A 17,735-nucleotide genomic window follows, 5' to 3' on the forward strand; every position below is an offset into this window, starting at 1 on the left:
TGACAGCATCCCTTTGATTTCAACAATCATCATTTAAGAAGACAGTCAGCCATGACTCAGAAATAGTACAATGTTCAAATGTGTGCATAAATTATTATTGCCCAAAATGGACCTACACAAAACTATTGATGTACATCATTGAAATTGTGCATTAAAGAGACCACATGTTAAGTTGGGTGCTGGTATGATATCTTCATAATTAGAATGCCCAGAATGTTAGGTTAATATAATGATTTAAAGATCTCATGTTACACTAAGTCATAACATTATTTTCTGTGTCTTGAGCACATATCATTACAATTGACCATCAGGGGTAAGGCAGTTTATTGCTTTACCCCTGATATTATTATGCTATGTGGTCATTGTTGCTTGGTGATGAGCTGTGGGCAGAACATCCACATGGTCCTACAGCAAATTCATCAAATTCCTCAAAAACAAACACAAACATGTTTCATCAAATTGTTATTTTAAATTACTGATCTCTTATAGCCTGTGGCAAGGCCGGCCCTGACCAATTTGGTTCCCGAGGCAAGGTTTAAGACCCTTGCAGCCGGGGCAGGGCGTGTTGCAGGAGGCAGTCTGATACTGGGGGGGATGGGTTCAGATGAAGTGGGTGGTCCGGGGGTCCTTCCCCAGGGAATGTTGACCATAAAACACTGCACAGATGTATGCCTTTTCTGCATCCATTGATTGGTAAAATGTCTTTATTTATGTAAAGGGAAACAACAAATTGGTTTTTTCGCCGTGTTGCAGCTCATTTCCACACCAATAACTCTCTTCCTACACTCCTACATGGCTTGATGCCTTTGGCATGTTCTGTTTTTTAGAAACAAAAAAACCCACACAAAATATAAACAATATTAGAGAAACAAATTATGAAAAAATGAATTGTTAATACAATATGAATAAGTTATGTATGAATAAGGGCTTTTTTGTAATATTTCAAAATGATAAAGCATATACAAAAATATTAACATAGCTTTAAATTGTAGTAAAATAGTCAAAGTTCATCCATAGGGGCAGAAATGTCACTGTAACAAACAAATGTCCCTCATGGGTTTAATGAATGTCATTAGTTATCTTATACATGAAACCCAACTGACTACAAATATATGGTACACACGCGCGTGTGCACGCACGCACACACGCACACACGCACACACCTGCATGTCAATAGCAATCCAGATTTAAGCTCCGTTCCGCTCCAGCACCCTGAACTCCGGGGGCGTGGGTATTTTCTCACAGATCCACCTCAGCCGGATGGAGCAGTCGTAGTCGTTGAAGCCGCTGAAGTTAGCCAAAGCATGGATCTCTCCACAGTCCTCCCCGCCCGCGTTGTCGGGCTGCCCCGGGGCCCAGTAGGGTCTGGACCGGGACAAGAGGATAGCACAGGAAACATAGTCCCTTTAGGTTTAACCCCATACAGTAGGCCTGGAGGGAGTCCAACGGCATGACGTGTTATATGTGTTGTGTCGTGCAGGAATTATTGTGCATAAGTTGTATACTTCTTTTATGGGGCATTATCGGTATTAAGAAGTGCACTATATTCACACTTTATTAGCTCCTAATATTACAGGATGTAATGTCGTCTCTCCTTCACACTAAAGAAACAGCATCAATGACAGTCGTACTTGTCGAGGGTAACTAATGTTCCATCCAACCAGCGCCACGAGCCCTCCTTCCTCAGGTCAGTCATCCCGATCCACGCTGCTGTGGGATCTCTGGCCAGCCTCGTCACAATGGCCTGTTGGCCACAGCAAAGCCACAATGCATTGTATTGGGTGTGTTCGTTGATACGATTCAGGATGATATTATTGACACACACATATATATACTGTATGTGTGTATGTATATATATATATATATATATATATATATATATACTAGTGCTGTCAAGCGATTAAAATATTTAATCGCATTAATGTCATAGTTAACTCATGTTTTTTCTATGCTAAATATCCCTTGATTTCTTTGTCCCATTTTAATGCTCTTATCAACATGGAGAAGTGCATCGGCTTGCCTTGTGCAAATGTTTTTTTAGTGATAACAACATTGGCATACACTGATCAAAACAGGACGGTACAAAAAAAATGCCTATAGTGCAATTAAACGATGAACATACAAACATACTGCCTTGAACATAGCAGTCAGGCTACTGCTTCTTTGTTTTGAGCCAAAGAAAAAAAAAATTGCGTTAATCGCGCGATAAAAAAATTATGGCCCTTTTCCCACCCTGGTGGTGTTTACGAGGTGAATAAACCATCCTAAGTTGAGCCTGCTTTGTGTGTTGTGTCGTTTTATCTTTCCAACTTGGTGGCGTGGAAACCCCACATCCACTGGCCTGCTACAATATGAACACACAGTTGAAGACATTTAGTTCATACCATACAGAGAAGGATAAAGCGTGTTCTCTACCAGTTCCTCTTTGTCGTTGACGATGACAAGCTGAGCCCCGCGCTCCAGGCAGTCCCTGCGGCCCGTGTTCCAGCTCCCCCGCACTCTGGAGACGTAGTAGCTACCGCTGCTGAACATCTGCCAGCTTGTGGGACACCATGTTGGCCTGTCTATTTCACACACCACAGGAACATTGCTCCACCAAAACACACAACCCTCGCATCACAGCGCAACCCATGCCATTGAGTCATAACCAAGAAAAAATACGTTGCTAAACATAGAACAGCACGGCATTAGAACACACACCCGACCTATATTGGAAAGAACGTAGGGTGTTTGTATATTTCATATGTCATGTCAAGACATATTTTTTTCGAAATATTTAAAAGCTCTGACCTTTATTAAATCCCCATCCACCTGACTCACAGGTCAGGTTTGGGAAGGCCGTCTCTGGGGAGTCTCTGGGCCCGTTCAGGTGGACCCTAAGAGTGATGTTGAGGAGAGCTTGGAGGATACAGAGCAGGCCGAGGTTGAGGAAGGCCAGGTGCAGGTGTCTTTCTGCAGGGAAACACACACGGGTTACTTCATAGTCAATCTTCAAAAAACGGATGACAACCGTTCAATTGGTCAATAAATTCCAACAAAACGCAACACAGAAAGACAGACAGACAGACGTAAAGAGAGAGAGAGTACCTACTTGAGTTTGCGGTATAATCTGGCCCAAACACTTCGGTTTGGTTCCCTGAATATGACTGGTATGCGCTGGTCTCGACGTGCATCTCGATATCACCTGAGCGCTGCGACATGGCCGACAATAATCACCAGCTCTCTCCTCGCAGACTGAGGCGATCTGCAGGCTCACTCAGAAGAAGACGAAATTTCCTGTGATCAACCTTCCTGTTTCTGACACGTGTGACGACTACAGACTCTGCAGTGTCATTTTCACTCAAGGCCTGAGGTTGAATTAGGTCCGCATTACTAAAATATGCTGTGTATTCTATAAGCTATGAGGCTCATTTGGTATTCAGATCATTATCAAAAGATATTCCCAAGATGAATATACTATAATATATTTATAATGTATATAATGTATATAATATATTCAGGCCAGGGTTTTTCGATGCTGATCCTCGCCATACTCTGGGGCCTCACCATGGGGTCCGCAGAAGAACCAGCTCAGCTTCATGGCCCCACAGAACGCGTGGCCTTTGGTTGGGATCTCGCCTCCATTCACTTTGTATTGGACGTGTGCCGTGATGGATGCGTGCCGTGATGGACGCGTGCCGGACACGTGCTGGTGTCCGGTTAACTTTATGCAAATGAATGCTCGTCATTCAGTGAGTACTGGCGGACCATACAGGCTCATTTCCTTGTTTTAAGGACTTGAGTGAACAGACGTTTACTGCAACCATTTTCTTTTCTTATTGTTTTAAATATTTGAACAATCTGACCAGGCTTTTTTGGCAGAGGCTGAAAGTGGATCTGCAGCAATGAATAGTGATTATAGTAAGGTCACTCTTTAACATTAAACCATTACTCTCAGATGCCATTATTATGCAGATGTGTTTGTTGGTGGGGTCACGGAGGTAATGGAAGACTGCCAACGAGCCATTTCAGGTAGTTCAGGAGACATGTTTCTGTGGGAGTCCTCCTTTGGCGTGAACTAACCACTGACTAAAGGAAAGGGAAAACCCCAAAAGCTAAATATGACCCCTTTAGGGGGACATTACACAAATGCTCCTGCATGAGGCCACTTGCGTGCATCACATTAAACAAAGTAAGGAAGACACCAAAACCCCTTAGATTAAACTTTATTAGACATGTAGATCAGGCAATGCTAACACATCAAGATTTTTCTCACAGATCCAGAAAATAATTTTTAAACACGGTGCGAAATTCCATCCATCCAGTCTGAAATGCTCAACACAGTCTTCCCCTTCTGTTTTGGTTCCCCCTCCATTACTTGGTTCACCGTTCTTCCAGTACCTGAAAAATGTTTAATTTATGGGATTTTAGTGTTTATATTGGTGTAAACATGATTGAAAGGGATGCATGATGAATACATATTTTTTCCAGCACTTGGCCTGGTCCTGAGTGTATGTTCAACTCAGGAATACATGAAGAGGGCCGCCTTACTCAAAGTATTTTTAGCCCCTTCTCAAATACTTTAGAGAATGGATCCTTCCCTCATTTAGTATTTCACATTGACTTAAGTTTGTACTTGAGACTCGATAATGGTTTGCTGATGATGAATATTAAGAAATTCCAAAGCAGTCCAAATCCCAGCAGTGCAGTCTTGGTAATGGACTGCATCAAGTCTTACTTTGTAGTCAGAAGAGTTCAATACACCCACTTCCAGGTCCCTTTGTCTTCTGCATCAGTTAAACCGAGCTAAACGCCTGAAGAGAAGAAATCCTGATAAAGCAATGAAAGGGATATAAATTATATATATTTCAACTAATGGGATATTCTTTCTGGCACCGCTAATGATACACTATTCACACATGCTGCTACATTGTTGAACATTTCTGTTTCGCCCTTTCACACATGGCATAGAAATGCTGGAATAGATGGACAAGGGCAAGGGCAAGGGACAGTCCAGCAGGTGGCGGTAATGCAACACTTATGGATGCCACCCGCCTTAACAACATTGGACTGAGCGGAGCAGACTTATTTTAGAGCCTTGAATCAAATGGACGCAACCCTTTACGTGCCTCTGTCGGAAATGAAACTGCTTTAATTCTCAACACAGCCGTACAGGCAGTGATCCGGAAACGTTACTCTTTATTTCCTGGAATATCAACCCGTTCCCGTGCAAGAAATATTCTGGAACATTTCTTTATGTGTGAAATGGCTTATGAGTCCTTTAAATCCTGATGCATATATTAGAATGTACAAAAAAACTGCAGTAGTGTGTCTCAAAGGGCTTCACAGGCCAACATCATACAACCCCCCCACCCTAAGCCCCCAAAGGGCAAGAAAGAACTCCCATGATTATCATGAAGAAACCTTGAGAAGGAACACAGGTTTAGCATTCCTCCTGAGGGTTTCTTCCTTGATAATTGAGGGTATGGGTTGGGAGTGCAATGGCTGCCATCATGGACAGACACAACGGTAGCATAACAAGTAAAACTGTTTCAGTAGATAAGATAATGATGCTCCCCTGAAACGCTGGCCATTCCTTTGATTTGATGTTTGATTAAAATATACACATTTTCTTCACTGTTAAACAGAAACAACACTTGCCACTGCAGCCGTCCAAAGTCAACCACCGTAGGTCAATTTCTCCAATGGTAGAAATCATGCTAAGCTGACCTTGGTACCTGGTATGAAAGCGTGTAAAAAGCACACTATCACAGTACCTGCTCCTCCTGGCTGTTTACCACAATGAGATCAGAGCCTCTCTCCCTGCAGTAATTTCTGCTATCGTTCAAGTTCTTGTTTGAATGGGACATGTAATAGCAACTGCAGTTGGTGTCTGTCCAGCATGTCTCTTCTGCATGTGCAGACGTTTTAGACAAATTGAACATATGTGCGACGGCGATACCGTCACCATGCATGGTCTATCATAAGGCCTCATGCTGCTTCACCAATGTGTTGTGAGCAGTCTGCGAGCGATTCAACTCTCCCTTTATGTCTAAAGCGATCAGCAAGAGATTCCTCCCTTCCTCCATATAAGAGATGGAAGCAAAACATTATTGCATTGACTTGTATCAGTGATTGACATCAACTGCAATACACAATGCGGTTTATGTAGAGTGCTTAGTACCAATGCTGTTCAATCGTCTTCATAAACACACAGGAACATTCGCAACAAACGCATTGAGAAACAGATGTGTGTTGTGAGGAACTCACATTGGAAGGCTAGACCTTTGAGGCCAGCCAGAAGCAGCAGACACAGGAGGGCCAAACACCAAGCAGCGGTGTTCAGATAGTTCTTACTCTGAGGGTTGGCAGGGGCTGCACACACAAACAGATACACTTGAGGACACAACAGCTGATGTCCTAAATCTGGCTGGTATAATGAATCATTTCCTAAAAGTGGGAGGGTTATACACATGTTGACAAAGAGTCCAAGAACATTATATGCCATTCAGCATCAGGAAGATAATAAATAAATCACTATTCACAAGAATATTGTGCCCATGTCTGCGGCTGTCACTTGTGCGTGTCTCGCTCGTCTCCGTAGGCCCGGGGGTCCGGTGGTGTTAGCATTGATGCTGTCATAGATGTCCACAACCTTCTCCCTCCAATCATCCCCCGTTCCCTGCCATGTCCCAGCCTGGGAATCCTCTTCCAACTGCATATTAGTTGATGAGTAACAACACCTTGGTTACACTCAACTTGGTTGACAGATTACGTTATGTAAAAACGGAACAACAAACAGGGGATGGGAAGTGTCAAAAGAGGAAGAACCAACATTTCATAGAAGATTACATTTATTTACTGTGAGAAAGGTCACCTTTCAGACAAATACACATCTATAAAAAGAGGTTCTCTTGGTTGTGGTTCAACACTACAAATACATTTAGATGAGGGCTTCAAGACGAACAAGGCCATTTTCTGTTAAACTTCAATCAGAAACATGTGGAATTTAGGAACTTGGACTTGGAAACTGAAGACTACAATGAAATTCGGCTCATATTTTAACATGAGGAGACAGGATTGACCAGCGTAATAAAAATAATAGAAAAAAAGAAAAACCAGCGAGATCTTTTGCCACTGGTTAACGGTGTCCATGTGACCTAGAAGAGTTCATCTTGTTGTTCAATCAGTGGGGGGGAGGGGGAGGGGGAGGCGGCGGCGGAGGGGGAGGGAAGTGGAGACCCGCGTGGAGACCCGGGGGCCATGGTGGGGGAAGCTGGGGATGGCCGTAGGCGGAGGAGGCGTGGTGGTGAGGAGGAGGAAGGTGTTGGTGGTGAGGAGGAGGAGGGTAGAGAGGGTAGTTATGCGGAGAGAACGGCCCCATTGGGGGAGGGTAGGGGCAGGGCGGAGGGGGATATGCGTGGGGGTGGTGGCCGGGGTGTTGGTGCTGGTACGTGGCCCGGGGGGGATGCATGGGGCCCTGGTGCCTGTAGCGGTGAGGTGCTGCTCCGCGGGGCCTCTGAGGGAAGGGCCGGTAGTTGGGCCCTGGCTGCTGGTCCTGGGGTGCGGCGGCCACAGCGCGGTGGGCCTGGTGGCTTGTCTCTGGAGGAGGGGCATCACATGTGTTAGTCCTCTACTACTACCAGTGATCCTCATGATGGGAGGTCCACTAGTGGTTAGTCCTCTACTACCAGTGATCCTCATGATGGGAGGTCCACTAGTGGTTAGTCCTCTACTACCAGTGATCCTCATGATGGGAGGTCCACTAGTGGTTAGTCCTCTACTACCAGTGATCCTCATGATGGGAGGTCCTCCACTAGTGGTTAGTCCTCTACTACCAGTGATCCTCATGATGGGAGGTCCTCCACTAGTGGTTAGTCCTCTACTACCAGTGATCCTCACAATGGGAGGTCCACTAGTGGTTAGTCCTCTACTACCACAGTGATCCTCATGATGGGAGGTCCTCCACTAGTGGTTAGTCCTCTACTACCAGTGATCCTCATGATGGGAGGTCCTCCACTAGTGGTTAGTCCTCTACTACCAGTGATCCTCATGATGGGAAGTCCTCCACTAGTGGTTAGTCCTCTACTACCACAGTGATCCTCATGATGGGAGGTCCTCCACTAGTGGAGAGTCCTCTACTACCAGTGATCCTCATGATGGGATGTCCTCCACAAGTGGTTAGTCCTCTACTACCACAGTGATCCTCATGATGGGAGGTCCACTAGTGGAAATTGTGAGACAAGGTTGGTAAGCAAGCGCAGCTTCCCCTCATCTGCATCCCTGCCCAAGAGTCCATTATCGGGTGGCTCATTCCTTACGTAATGCAGACCATGGAATGTTATTCACCAATCAAGTGTTTTACTGGGGTATCACATAGAAGAAACCATGGATGCAAAATAGATTTATTTTTTACAATTGTGACGCAGGCATTGATAAAATATTTTCTCTTGAAACCCCTTTTAAGGTTTGAAAATTATTTTGATGCATACCTTTTGCAATTTCCCTGTTTTAAATATATACATTTTGGTGGGTAAAATCCATGTCCAAGTGAAAGCAGCATTATTAGGTGGTCTGTTTGGACCTGCATCCTCTTGTGAGAGCCAGTATGCACATGAGGTGGAGGTGGGGACTCAAACCACATGACCAGAGACCCTGAGACGTGCTTGATTAACATCAACAAAAGACTCCACTTTGACTTGGAATTCAGGACTTAAAACTTCTGTCTGGTCGTCTACACTGAAGAGGGTAACCCGTCAGTTATATTATCAGCTGCTTCTGTCGGGTCGTCTACACTGAGGAGGATAACTTGTCAGCGGTGCACCAGATAGAACCAAATAATCACAGCACCAGAAAAAGAGCGCAAAGTTGGAACCAATTGGAAATCTTTGGGAAGTTATTTGAAGTGTATTCCTTCAAATGAACAGGAGCTACTGTAACTCTGCAAGTCGATGGAGACGGCTAACAGAAAGCAAATGCTAACCAAAGGACCTTCCCTTCTGGATGCACAATGAAGAATCAGACTGCCAATATATAGCGACATCTGGGAGGTACTTAAATGTTGTGGCTATGTGTGTGTGTGTGTGCGTGTGCTAACCCACCGTTTTCATTCTTCTTCTTCTTGCTGCCCTGTCTTTTCTTTTTCTTAGCATCCTGTTCCTCTTCATCGTCACTGTAATCTAAGGACTGCAAAGGGAGAAGAACACAACAGAGATACGATGAGCAGACCAGAGGCAGAAAGAGCATTTCCACTGCATCAAAGGTTCTTCAGCCAGGCACAGCTCTGTATTCTTCATGATGTTCTTCAAAACATTAACGTTTGGAACATTTATTTTTGCAAATCAATGGTGGTTTAAGAAAGTTTGCGATTCCCAAAGATGACGGGTCGGTTTATTCGGGGGAGAAAACTAAGACTAAAATGAATGTGCATTTCCATCGACCGTTAGCTGACAGACAACTGCATAGAATGGGGGGGGGGGGGGGGGCACTCGACCTAGTTCTAGATGGGAGGGTGTGAATAGGTATGAGGCTGTGCCCTCATTATGCGTTAGCTCCATAGACTGGAGGCCAACCCGGTACCAGAGTCCTGTTCAGGGACTACAGCTCGTCTGTGTTGGTGTGTACCTCTGGGGGGGGCTCCTGGTCGTTTTTCCAAGACGCGTCAGATCCTTTGAGACTGAGAAAAACAAAAAAAAAGTTCACGTAGGCTGCAGCATACCTGGCTGACTATAATTATTTAGAGTTTGCTGTAAAAGTGTGAATTCATAATGTAGCGAACCAAACCAGATATATAAAATTTGTCTCAGTGTGAAAGCCCCTGTAGCCTATCAGCCCCAAGGTTTTCTTCTTAATAGCAGCGAGTGTGTGACAGTAGAGCAGGAGGAGTGATGCATTCAGTAAGCTACGCACCAACACATTCACTGACAATTCACCCTGAGAAAGGGTTAGGGTCAAGATTAAGATAAGCGTTACGATTTATTTTTTACCAGCCAATCTTAATTCTAGTCAGCTATTGGCCGGTTAATGCTGGCTAACTGAAACCCTGATTGGACCATTGAAACAGCTGAAATCTCAAGTACCCTTCAGGTCAATTGAGTGGTTGTCTGAGGGCCTATACTTACTTTTGGAGGTGTTTGGTGAGCACGTATCCGGTGTATTCTTTGTGTTCTGGTGTGTAGAAGACCGTGCAGCCCACCACCAGCCCCTTTGTAACAATCTCTTCCTCAGAGTTAAAGCGGAGCACGTAATAGGGAGTGGTGACCGGGCCAAACACCTCAAACACCTGGGAAAGGGGAAAGCACAAGGTAGTTAGCCTGATGATAATATGCAGGTCTTATACAGGGCTCAAGACTTTCAACTTTTCATTTGGTGGCACCCAAACAAAGGTCATTTGACAATTTTGATAACAGCGTCTTCTTATTGTGTGATGCAACGTAAACTGAGGACATTCCTCATAGATGGAGGCAAGACTCTATAGTCCCAGTGTCCATGCTGTGTCCCCCGCGGCGGGATGCTCACCTTGCCTACTGCCAGCCGGTCCGAAGTGAAGATGATGCTGTCCTCCGTCAACGGAGGAGTTCCCTTCAGTGATTGGACTATCACTAATGATAAAAAAATAAATAAGAGGATTTAGCCACTTGTTGGGGGTAACGGCCCAACATCAAATGGACGGATGATCTGTGGTGTCGCCCATGACAACACTACGCTGGCTGACGCATGTCAATGGAGGAGCGCACAAGGGGAACACACAATGGAGCGCGCGAGTACACAGTGGAGCTCACGAGTACATGCGCTAACGCGTGTGTAATCGCAGTAGCATTTATCAATTGGTTTACTTGTGAGAGATGGAGGAATTTCCCAAAGAGGAAGTTTCCATCATGTTTTGGTTAATGGTTTGTCCAGAAACCAAAGTTTTTTTTATGAGCACAGAGCTTAAGCTTTTATCAGCGTGTACAAGACACACAATAAAGTCCAGCTTCCATTTTCGCTCTAGGCCGAGCGTTGCTGTCTGGAAGAGGACTTTATTGTATTTCTTGTTATGTTTTAATTTCTCTTTCTACAGGGGCTGTAAACCAACATACAGGAAGAACAGAAGTTGCCTTGGGGTGGACCAGGATAACGCTACAATTCATGGCCCTCTCTCAGCTTAATAATCAATATAGTGGATAACATATTGGGGATTAGTGTTATCACGATACTTGATTTTCTAACTTTGAAATACAATATCGATACCTTTTTCAATACCACAGGGTAAACATCCCAAAAATAAATAGAGTTTATTTAACTGGAAGGGCCATAATATGTCATCTTGGTTCCAAAAGATAGGTTGCTGTTCAAGTGGAATATTCAATGTCAATTAATTAGTTAGAGTGGATAAAGCTAGAACAGTCAATAAATTGACGATTCCATTTTCACCTGAAATAATTATCAGTTGGTTATTTTCAGCACTAACAGGGACTGGTAATTTTGACACTTGACCCCTATCGAAAGATATTTAATATGACACAAAGCCAAACACTCGCAAATACACCATATGGCCACCAGATAGCGCTGAAGAACATTTGTTCTGATTTAAGGCAGCAAGGGGACCTTGCCTATTTCCTCAGAAACCTTCTTAGTCATTGAATTTAAACACCATGTTTAGTAGAAAAATTGGGCTAAGACACTGGATTATCTGTTTATGGTGGTTTAATGCAATCAATACATACTTTTAGGACAAAAAACACAAAAGGTAAAAAAAAGGGGGAAGTTTGTTTGTTCGTTTATCATGTATAGTTTGTGTACGTCAAAGTTTGTGTACGGTGTGGAATGAGACTATTACGCGAGCACGCAGGAGTACTTGCTGCGCGTCTGCCTGCTTGCGCAATAGCATACTGCCCGAGAAGGCAGTATCGCTGTCAAATCTGTCCCTGAGAAAAGTAACGTGGCGCCGAATTGAAAAAGGAACTATGTTTCGTTACCATATTTTCAGTAGTTGCACGTAACTTTAAAGGTTACTGTATTAACGCGTTACTTACTTTGTTACACGTTACACACAACACTGTCTACCGGTCACACGGTAACGTCGAAATCCATACGGTAGCGCAAATTCACACTGGTGTACTTCCTATACCGTTTACACCGCAGGCCTAAGCCCCTACATCCAACTGACGTTAAGAGTTTCCTTCAGACTCGCGCGGTAGCCAGGCGTCTCATCCAAAGGCGAGCTCAGTTGGCGCCGTGTGCTTCAAGATTCTGAAGCAAGTGCGGAGATTCCGATTGCCCCAGAGAAATGTCAATTATAACAATTATCCAATAATGTTTCATATGAAGGACAGCCTTCCCCGCACCCCCCTCCCCAGAAAAAAACGATCCGGTTCTACGCGATTCACGTGAATGACCCAATTGACCAAGAAAATGGCGATTGTCGCCAAAAAGCGACAAGTTTGCAGGTGTGACATTGACACACCGACGCCAGAGTCAACCATGCAAGGCGACAGGGTAAAGTGTCTTGCTCAGGGACACATCAACTCTCAGCTAGGGTACGAGAGAAGAGGGTACAAAGCGAGATTTATTTCGAATTTATCAAAAAAGCGATAAAACACTATGGGCCCTATCTTGCATCCGGCGCAAGTGACTTAGTCACTGGCGCATGTGTCGTTGCTAGTTTACAACTGGCGCAGAGCGCTCTTTTGCCACCTGCGCCACTCGCCGGTAAATTAGGGAATGATCTTGCGCCCCAAGGGGCGGTTCGGCGGAAGGAGGAGGCGTGTTCTGGCGCAAACGGTATTTTGCCGTCTCTGAATACCATTGCGCTACTGACCAGGAAATACCTGGTTTAAAGTCAGTGGCGCGTTGTTCAGATGCTATTTTAAGGGCGCAAGCATACATGCGCATGCGATGCATACGGATTGCTTGTGCACATCGAGCATAAACTTTGCTTCTCTCATCTACCTAGCCGCACATTCTCGGTAAATTATTTGGGAAAGAACAGCTGATGCAGCGGTAATAAGTTGTAGGCTACTTTTTAATCAATGCATCTGCAAACACCGTACAGCAAACGCATATTTTCTTGACACAGACATCGTGTAGGCCTACATGCCCATAACTTTTAGGATTGATGAGTAGGCCTATTTGATCGTGAAAAACATTGTTTTACCGCGAGTGAGTGTTAAAATTAGAATTAATGAATGCGGGCGCGCGTGTGTGCTCTGTTTAAACACACGCAAACTAAACACTCTCATCATCATCTCATCTTCGTCCGCTTATCGGGGGTCGGGTCACGGGGGGAGCAGCTCAAGCAGGGGGCCCCAGACTTCCCTTTCCCGGGCCACATTGACCAGCTCTGACGGGGGGATCCCGAGGCGTTCCCAAGCCAGTGTTGAGATATAATCTCTCCACCTAGTCCTGGGTCTTCCCCGAGGTCTCCTCCCCACTGGACGTGCCTGCAACACCTCCCAAGGAAGGCGCGGGCATCGTTACCAGATGCCCGAACCACCTCAGCTGACTCCTTTCTAAGTAAAGGAGCAGCGGCTCTAATCCGAGTTCCTCACGGATGGCTGAGCTTCTCACCCTATCCCTAAGGGAGACGCCAGCCACTCTTCTGAGAAAACTCATCTCGGCCGCTTGTACCCGCGATCTCGTCCTTTCGGTCATCACCCAACCCTCATGACCATAGGTGAGGATAGGAACGAAGATAGACCGGTAGATCGAGAGCTTTGCCTTGCGGCTCAGCTCTCTTTTCGTAACAACGGTGCGGTAAAGCGAGCGCAATACCGCCCCCGCTGCTCCGATTCTCCGGCCAATCTCACGCTCCATAGTTCCCTCACTTCCGAACAAGACCCCGAGGTACTTGAACTCCTTCACTTGGGCAAACTAAACACGTAACGCATAATACAATCAATGGCAATGTCTATTACCGCGGGGACACATGCATATTAGGATAGCATACAATACTGATAAGAAACAATGTTTATAATGTATTGCGTATATCATTAAATAGAACCACAGTTACCGCATATCATATGTTATAGCCTATCATATGTTTTCTTTGCCGAAATTTATTTGAGGACTCAGTATTTCTGAAGTTGTGGAAGAAAACCCCTTATTCCATGTGTGAATTAGGCCACATTATTTGGCAATAAACGAAGCCATTTTCAAATTCATGTGCATCTGTCTCATCGGAGACTGCAGACGTGCTGTCAAAATATCAACTCGTCCGCTTCAAATGCGCTCATGGCTCTTAAAGGGGATGGGAGCTGGCACTCTCATTGGTTTGTTGCACGTTACGCCCAAACCACACCTACGGGTAATTAGGCTGCTTCAGACCAACCCTTTTGACGCTTGCGCCACGGCGCAAGCGTCATTTATCCGCCTGTAAAATAGCGATAGCGCCGTAGAACCGCCCACAAAGCTACTTGCGCTTTGCGCTTTCCCACTTGCGTTTCAGACCGTTAAAATAGGGCCCTATAAGGGATATGTTTTTATGCATCCCAAAGGATGGCACGATGTCTCCTGTCGTGGAGGCACAGGGGGGAGCTGGCGTTACGTAGAGAGGTGGCTGGCGAGTCGGTGTACTCACTGAGCTGCTGAATAACACTGGTGACCGTTCCGATTGGCTGGATTTCCGCAGACTCTGGTAAGGACACACACAGTTCCTCCACAGCTGGAAGTTCCTAGGAACGATCACACATACAGAAAATGATTAAAAATGATATTACACAACAGGCTCAGTGTTTTAGATTAATCAGTTTGTATATATATTTTTTTTTACCTCAAGCAGAACCTCATCTCGTGTTTTGATTTGAGCCTGTTGGCTAAAGCCTTCGTCATCCTCCTCATCCAACATCCGAACACAGGGAGGGGAGGCAGCGGAGGACGAGGAGGAAGAGCTGTAAAATAAAGTCATACAAAACAGTCTTAAAGGTTGTATCAGCGATGTTGGGGGACGTCACTTCTGTTGGTATCTGAAGCGAGATTCTAAACCTCCCTTCCATGTTTCGTGCAACCCGTAAAAACTATCATGATCGCAGCGCAAAACCCCACAACACCTAACCCTTGTCGGTTCGGTGTATTGTTTTTGTCTACGATCTCGGAGCATAGGCTGCCTTTTTTTGACGTCCTGCATATGGGGCGGGCAGCTAATGGATCGTGAGGAAAGAACAGATGAATGTGATCATTTATGTTTTGGCCTAGAATCACTGATGTAACCTTTAACAAAATACAGTTACTAAACAATTGATTGAATAGTACACAATCTTCAATGCGGCTATAACTTTAGTCCAGAATGTGCTTATGGTTTAGAAAACTTGGTCCTCCCTTGGGGCTCAAAGAAGGATTACGCAACGTTACCCCGATGTACACTGTACAGCAAGAACGATGTGTGAAACAGCCAGTTACCTGTCCGAGTCCTCTGAACCGTCTCCAGGGCCCGCCGGGGCAGCCCGCCTGTCCTCGGTCCACTGATCCCCGTCCATACACACGTCCATACACAAGTCCCCCTTGGCGCTGGCTTCCCCTGGAGCCTGGGACTCCGCTGCGGGCTGTGGGTCCACTTCTTTTGGTGGGTGTGTATTCCCATGAGCAGCGTGGAGGGTCTCCGACTGCGTTGCTGCCTTCGTGTCCATCTCTTCCTCAAGCTCTGCGGGCTGTTGTAGCTGCTCTGCGGACTGTGGGAGCTGCTCGGCGAGCTGTGGGAGCTGCTCTGCCGACTGTGGGAGCTGCTCTGCCGTCTGTGGGAGCTGCTCTGCCGTCTGTGGGAGCTGCTCTGCGGGCCGTGGGGGCTGCTCTGCGGGCTGTGTGGGTTGTTCTCCGACCTCTGATGAGTCCTTACCGGCCATTTCGACTGGAGACCACAGAACCCCACGGCATCAACAAGACGACACGCGTAACGCTAGATACATAGTTTGAGTTGTTTAACTTAAAACAAAGCGAACGACATGGCAAATTACCACTTCCTTCAATCAGTTAAATACATATTCGAACTGGCATGTTTGGTCTATTATGTAGCTCAGGATTGAGCAATATCGAAATGATTCATGCATCCAAACAAACCAGCATGGCTCGTAGTATGGACTTATTTTCATTCTCAAACTCGTTTTTTTATACGTACAATAGTACGCCAATATTAAAGACTAAACTGAGTTGACAAATGTATGTATGTTTTGCGTTTACGTACCTGCTTGACCTGTCACCGACGCTACTAGTAAACAGATTATAATTCCAAGTCCATGCCATGCAACTAGACAGTCTGCAGCCACGGATGCTTCAAGCTTCAAACATGTGCTATGCTATGTAGTATTGTTCCTGGTTTGCGCAGATCTGATGGGCGGTGTCATGCTCACGGAGTTCCAGTCGACTTCGCTAGAGGGCGGCAGAGTGGAGGTAGAGAGTGCAAAGACAAACTTATATTAGTGCAAATGATGCTCTCCAAATGTTTTTTCCAAACATTACATCATTGCACAGTGATGCATTATTATATTTGACTTATTTATTGTGAAACAGTTCAAATGTGGAAGACAAGCATTTCGTGATTGCTCATTCGCACGGCAAGTGGGAACTGGGCGCAGTATTGGGCTCCTAGGGGGTGCCCTTGCACCGCGGCCCAAAGTACATTTCAAAGTGAAATGTTCTATTTTGCCTTTATTATTTTGTCAGAATGCACCAGAATGCTTCGTTTTTATATGAAAAACACAAAAAAACTTCGGGGGGAGGAGGGCCCCAGACCCCCCTACAGGGGTTTGGTTTGCAAACTTTCTGCCCCCCCTATAATACAATTCACCAGCCGCCCCTGCTCCCTTCACTGAACTCCAGCGCTCCCAACACAGAGTCAAAACAGCGACCCACACGCAGACACTTCCGTTCTCCTCCTTCAGAATAAGAGTCCCTAACAGGAACTGGGTTACATATGCGTTCATCAGTACTTTAAGACGTGTTTCCAATGGCTTTGTTGTGCGAAAGAACGGGCTGCGTTCAATGAAATCTAAACTAAAACGGATTGAGCCTTCTTTTTATGTCCATGTTTGAGCCCCGTTTATAAACAACCCTTCCGGGTTTGTCCGTTGGCTTGTTGTGTAGATACGTCAAGTGTCGATACGTCATCTGTAAGCGCAGGACCCTGCGTCGATCTGGCGAGTCAATTTACTCACACCGGCCCACCGGGAAACTATGATATTAATAGAAAAAATTGAATGCTGTGAAAGTTCACAAACTGTTTGGCGGAGACAAAAACATAGTGTTAGAAATATAGAGAGGCTCAGTGCCTAATCGGAGTCTAAAAGTCTTCAGACTAACAAGACAAAACCCATGTAAAAAATCTTGGTGTTATCATGGATGGGGACCTTAGTTTTTGTGATCATATAAAAGCAACTATCACATCATTCTGGCGCCTAAGAAATATAGTAACGATCAGGGACTTGAGCGTTGTTCGACTTGGGCATTCGAGGCTATATCCCCTAGTGATGTGTCGGTCGCGAACGATCCGGCTCAAAGAGCCGGCTCTTTGACGTGAACGATTGGAACCGGCTCTACGATGGGAGCCGTTTTAAGATCCTATTTGGGAGCCGTTTTTTTTTTTCAGTTTTTCGCTCTCTCCGCCTCCCCGTCGCTGCATGTGCTTTTGCTCTGCTTTTCGTTTTTTTTCTCCTGCGGTGCCTCGCTGTCTCTCCCCCTGCCCTCCCCCTCTCTCTCCTTGCGCGTTCTGCCTGTGGTAAAGCAGAGGTTTTTTTTTTTCCTCCGTCGGTGCCTTAATGTCTCCACTGCCCTCGTGTCAAGCATGT

General features: G+C 45.5%; 2 protein-coding genes across 4 annotated transcripts; both read right to left on the minus strand.

Moving 5' to 3' along the window:
• Positions 1 to 673: 673 nt before the first annotated feature.
• LOC115540876 (CD209 antigen-like protein C) lies at positions 674 to 3,266 on the minus strand. Its single transcript, XM_030352487.1, has 6 exons — positions 3,092 to 3,266; positions 2,791 to 2,952; positions 2,416 to 2,564; positions 1,632 to 1,744; positions 1,164 to 1,365; positions 674 to 816 (listed from the first exon to the last, which is right to left on the minus strand). Exons 1-5 carry the CDS (start codon positions 3,198 to 3,200, stop codon positions 1,188 to 1,190), a joined length of 711 nt encoding a protein of 236 aa, XP_030208347.1. The 5' UTR covers positions 3,201 to 3,266; the 3' UTR covers positions 674 to 816; positions 1,164 to 1,187.
• A 923-nt stretch (positions 3,267 to 4,189) lies between these two features.
• Positions 4,190 to 16,281, minus strand: naf1 (nuclear assembly factor 1 homolog (S. cerevisiae)). 3 transcript variants are annotated; one of them, XR_003976218.1, is made up of 11 exons: positions 16,136 to 16,281; positions 15,358 to 15,802; positions 14,732 to 14,849; positions 14,540 to 14,633; positions 10,498 to 10,580; positions 10,101 to 10,261; positions 9,604 to 9,655; positions 9,081 to 9,165; positions 6,250 to 6,354; positions 4,718 to 4,809; positions 4,266 to 4,380 (listed from the first exon to the last, which is right to left on the minus strand). XR_003976218.1 is itself a non-coding variant. In XM_030352192.1 (10 exons), the coding sequence occupies exons 2-10, from the start codon at positions 15,795 to 15,797 to the stop codon at positions 4,274 to 4,276; spliced, it is 1,245 nt and encodes a 414-aa protein (XP_030208052.1). In that variant the 5' UTR covers positions 15,798 to 15,802; positions 16,136 to 16,281; the 3' UTR covers positions 4,190 to 4,273. The 3 variants fall into 3 exon arrangements, 2 of the variants coding, with proteins under 2 accessions (XP_030208052.1, XP_030208050.1); XM_030352192.1 differs by lacking the exon at positions 4,718 to 4,809 and having other exon boundaries at positions 4,190 to 4,380; XM_030352190.1 differs by lacking the exons at positions 4,266 to 4,380; positions 4,718 to 4,809; positions 6,250 to 6,354 and adding an exon at positions 6,816 to 7,581.
• Between the last annotated feature and the right edge of the window lie 1,454 nt (positions 16,282 to 17,735).

The sequence above is a fragment of the Gadus morhua genome, chromosome 3, assembly GCF_902167405.1.
Source record: "Gadus morhua chromosome 3, gadMor3.0, whole genome shotgun sequence".
In the NCBI taxonomy this organism is placed as follows: Eukaryota; Metazoa; Chordata; class Actinopteri; order Gadiformes; family Gadidae; genus Gadus; species Gadus morhua.

Excerpts from the sequence above, each read along its gene's own strand:
- LOC115540876 (XM_030352487.1), bottom strand. The coding sequence starts at position 3,200 with ATGTCGCAGCGCTCAGGTGATATCGAGATGCACGTCGAGACCAGCGCA. Across the intron at positions 2,565-2,790 it reads TGGATGGGGATTTAATAAAG|ACAGGCCAACATGGTGTCCC; the intron begins GTCAGAGCTTTT and ends TGTGTGAAATAG. Across the intron at positions 1,745-2,415 it reads TCAACGACAAAGAGGAACTG|GCCATTGTGACGAGGCTGGC; the intron begins GTAGAGAACACG and ends TGTGGCCAACAG.
- naf1 (XM_030352190.1), bottom strand. The coding sequence starts at position 15,797 with ATGGCCGGTAAGGACTCATCAGAGGTCGGAGAACAACCCACACAGCCC. Across the intron at positions 10,262-10,497 it reads ACCGGCTGGCAGTAGGCAAG|GTGTTTGAGGTGTTTGGCCC; the intron begins GTGAGCATCCCG and ends CCCCTTTCCCAG. Across the intron at positions 9,166-9,603 it reads ACCAGGAGCCCCCCCCAGAG|TCCTTAGATTACAGTGACGA; the intron begins GTACACACCAAC and ends CTCCCTTTGCAG.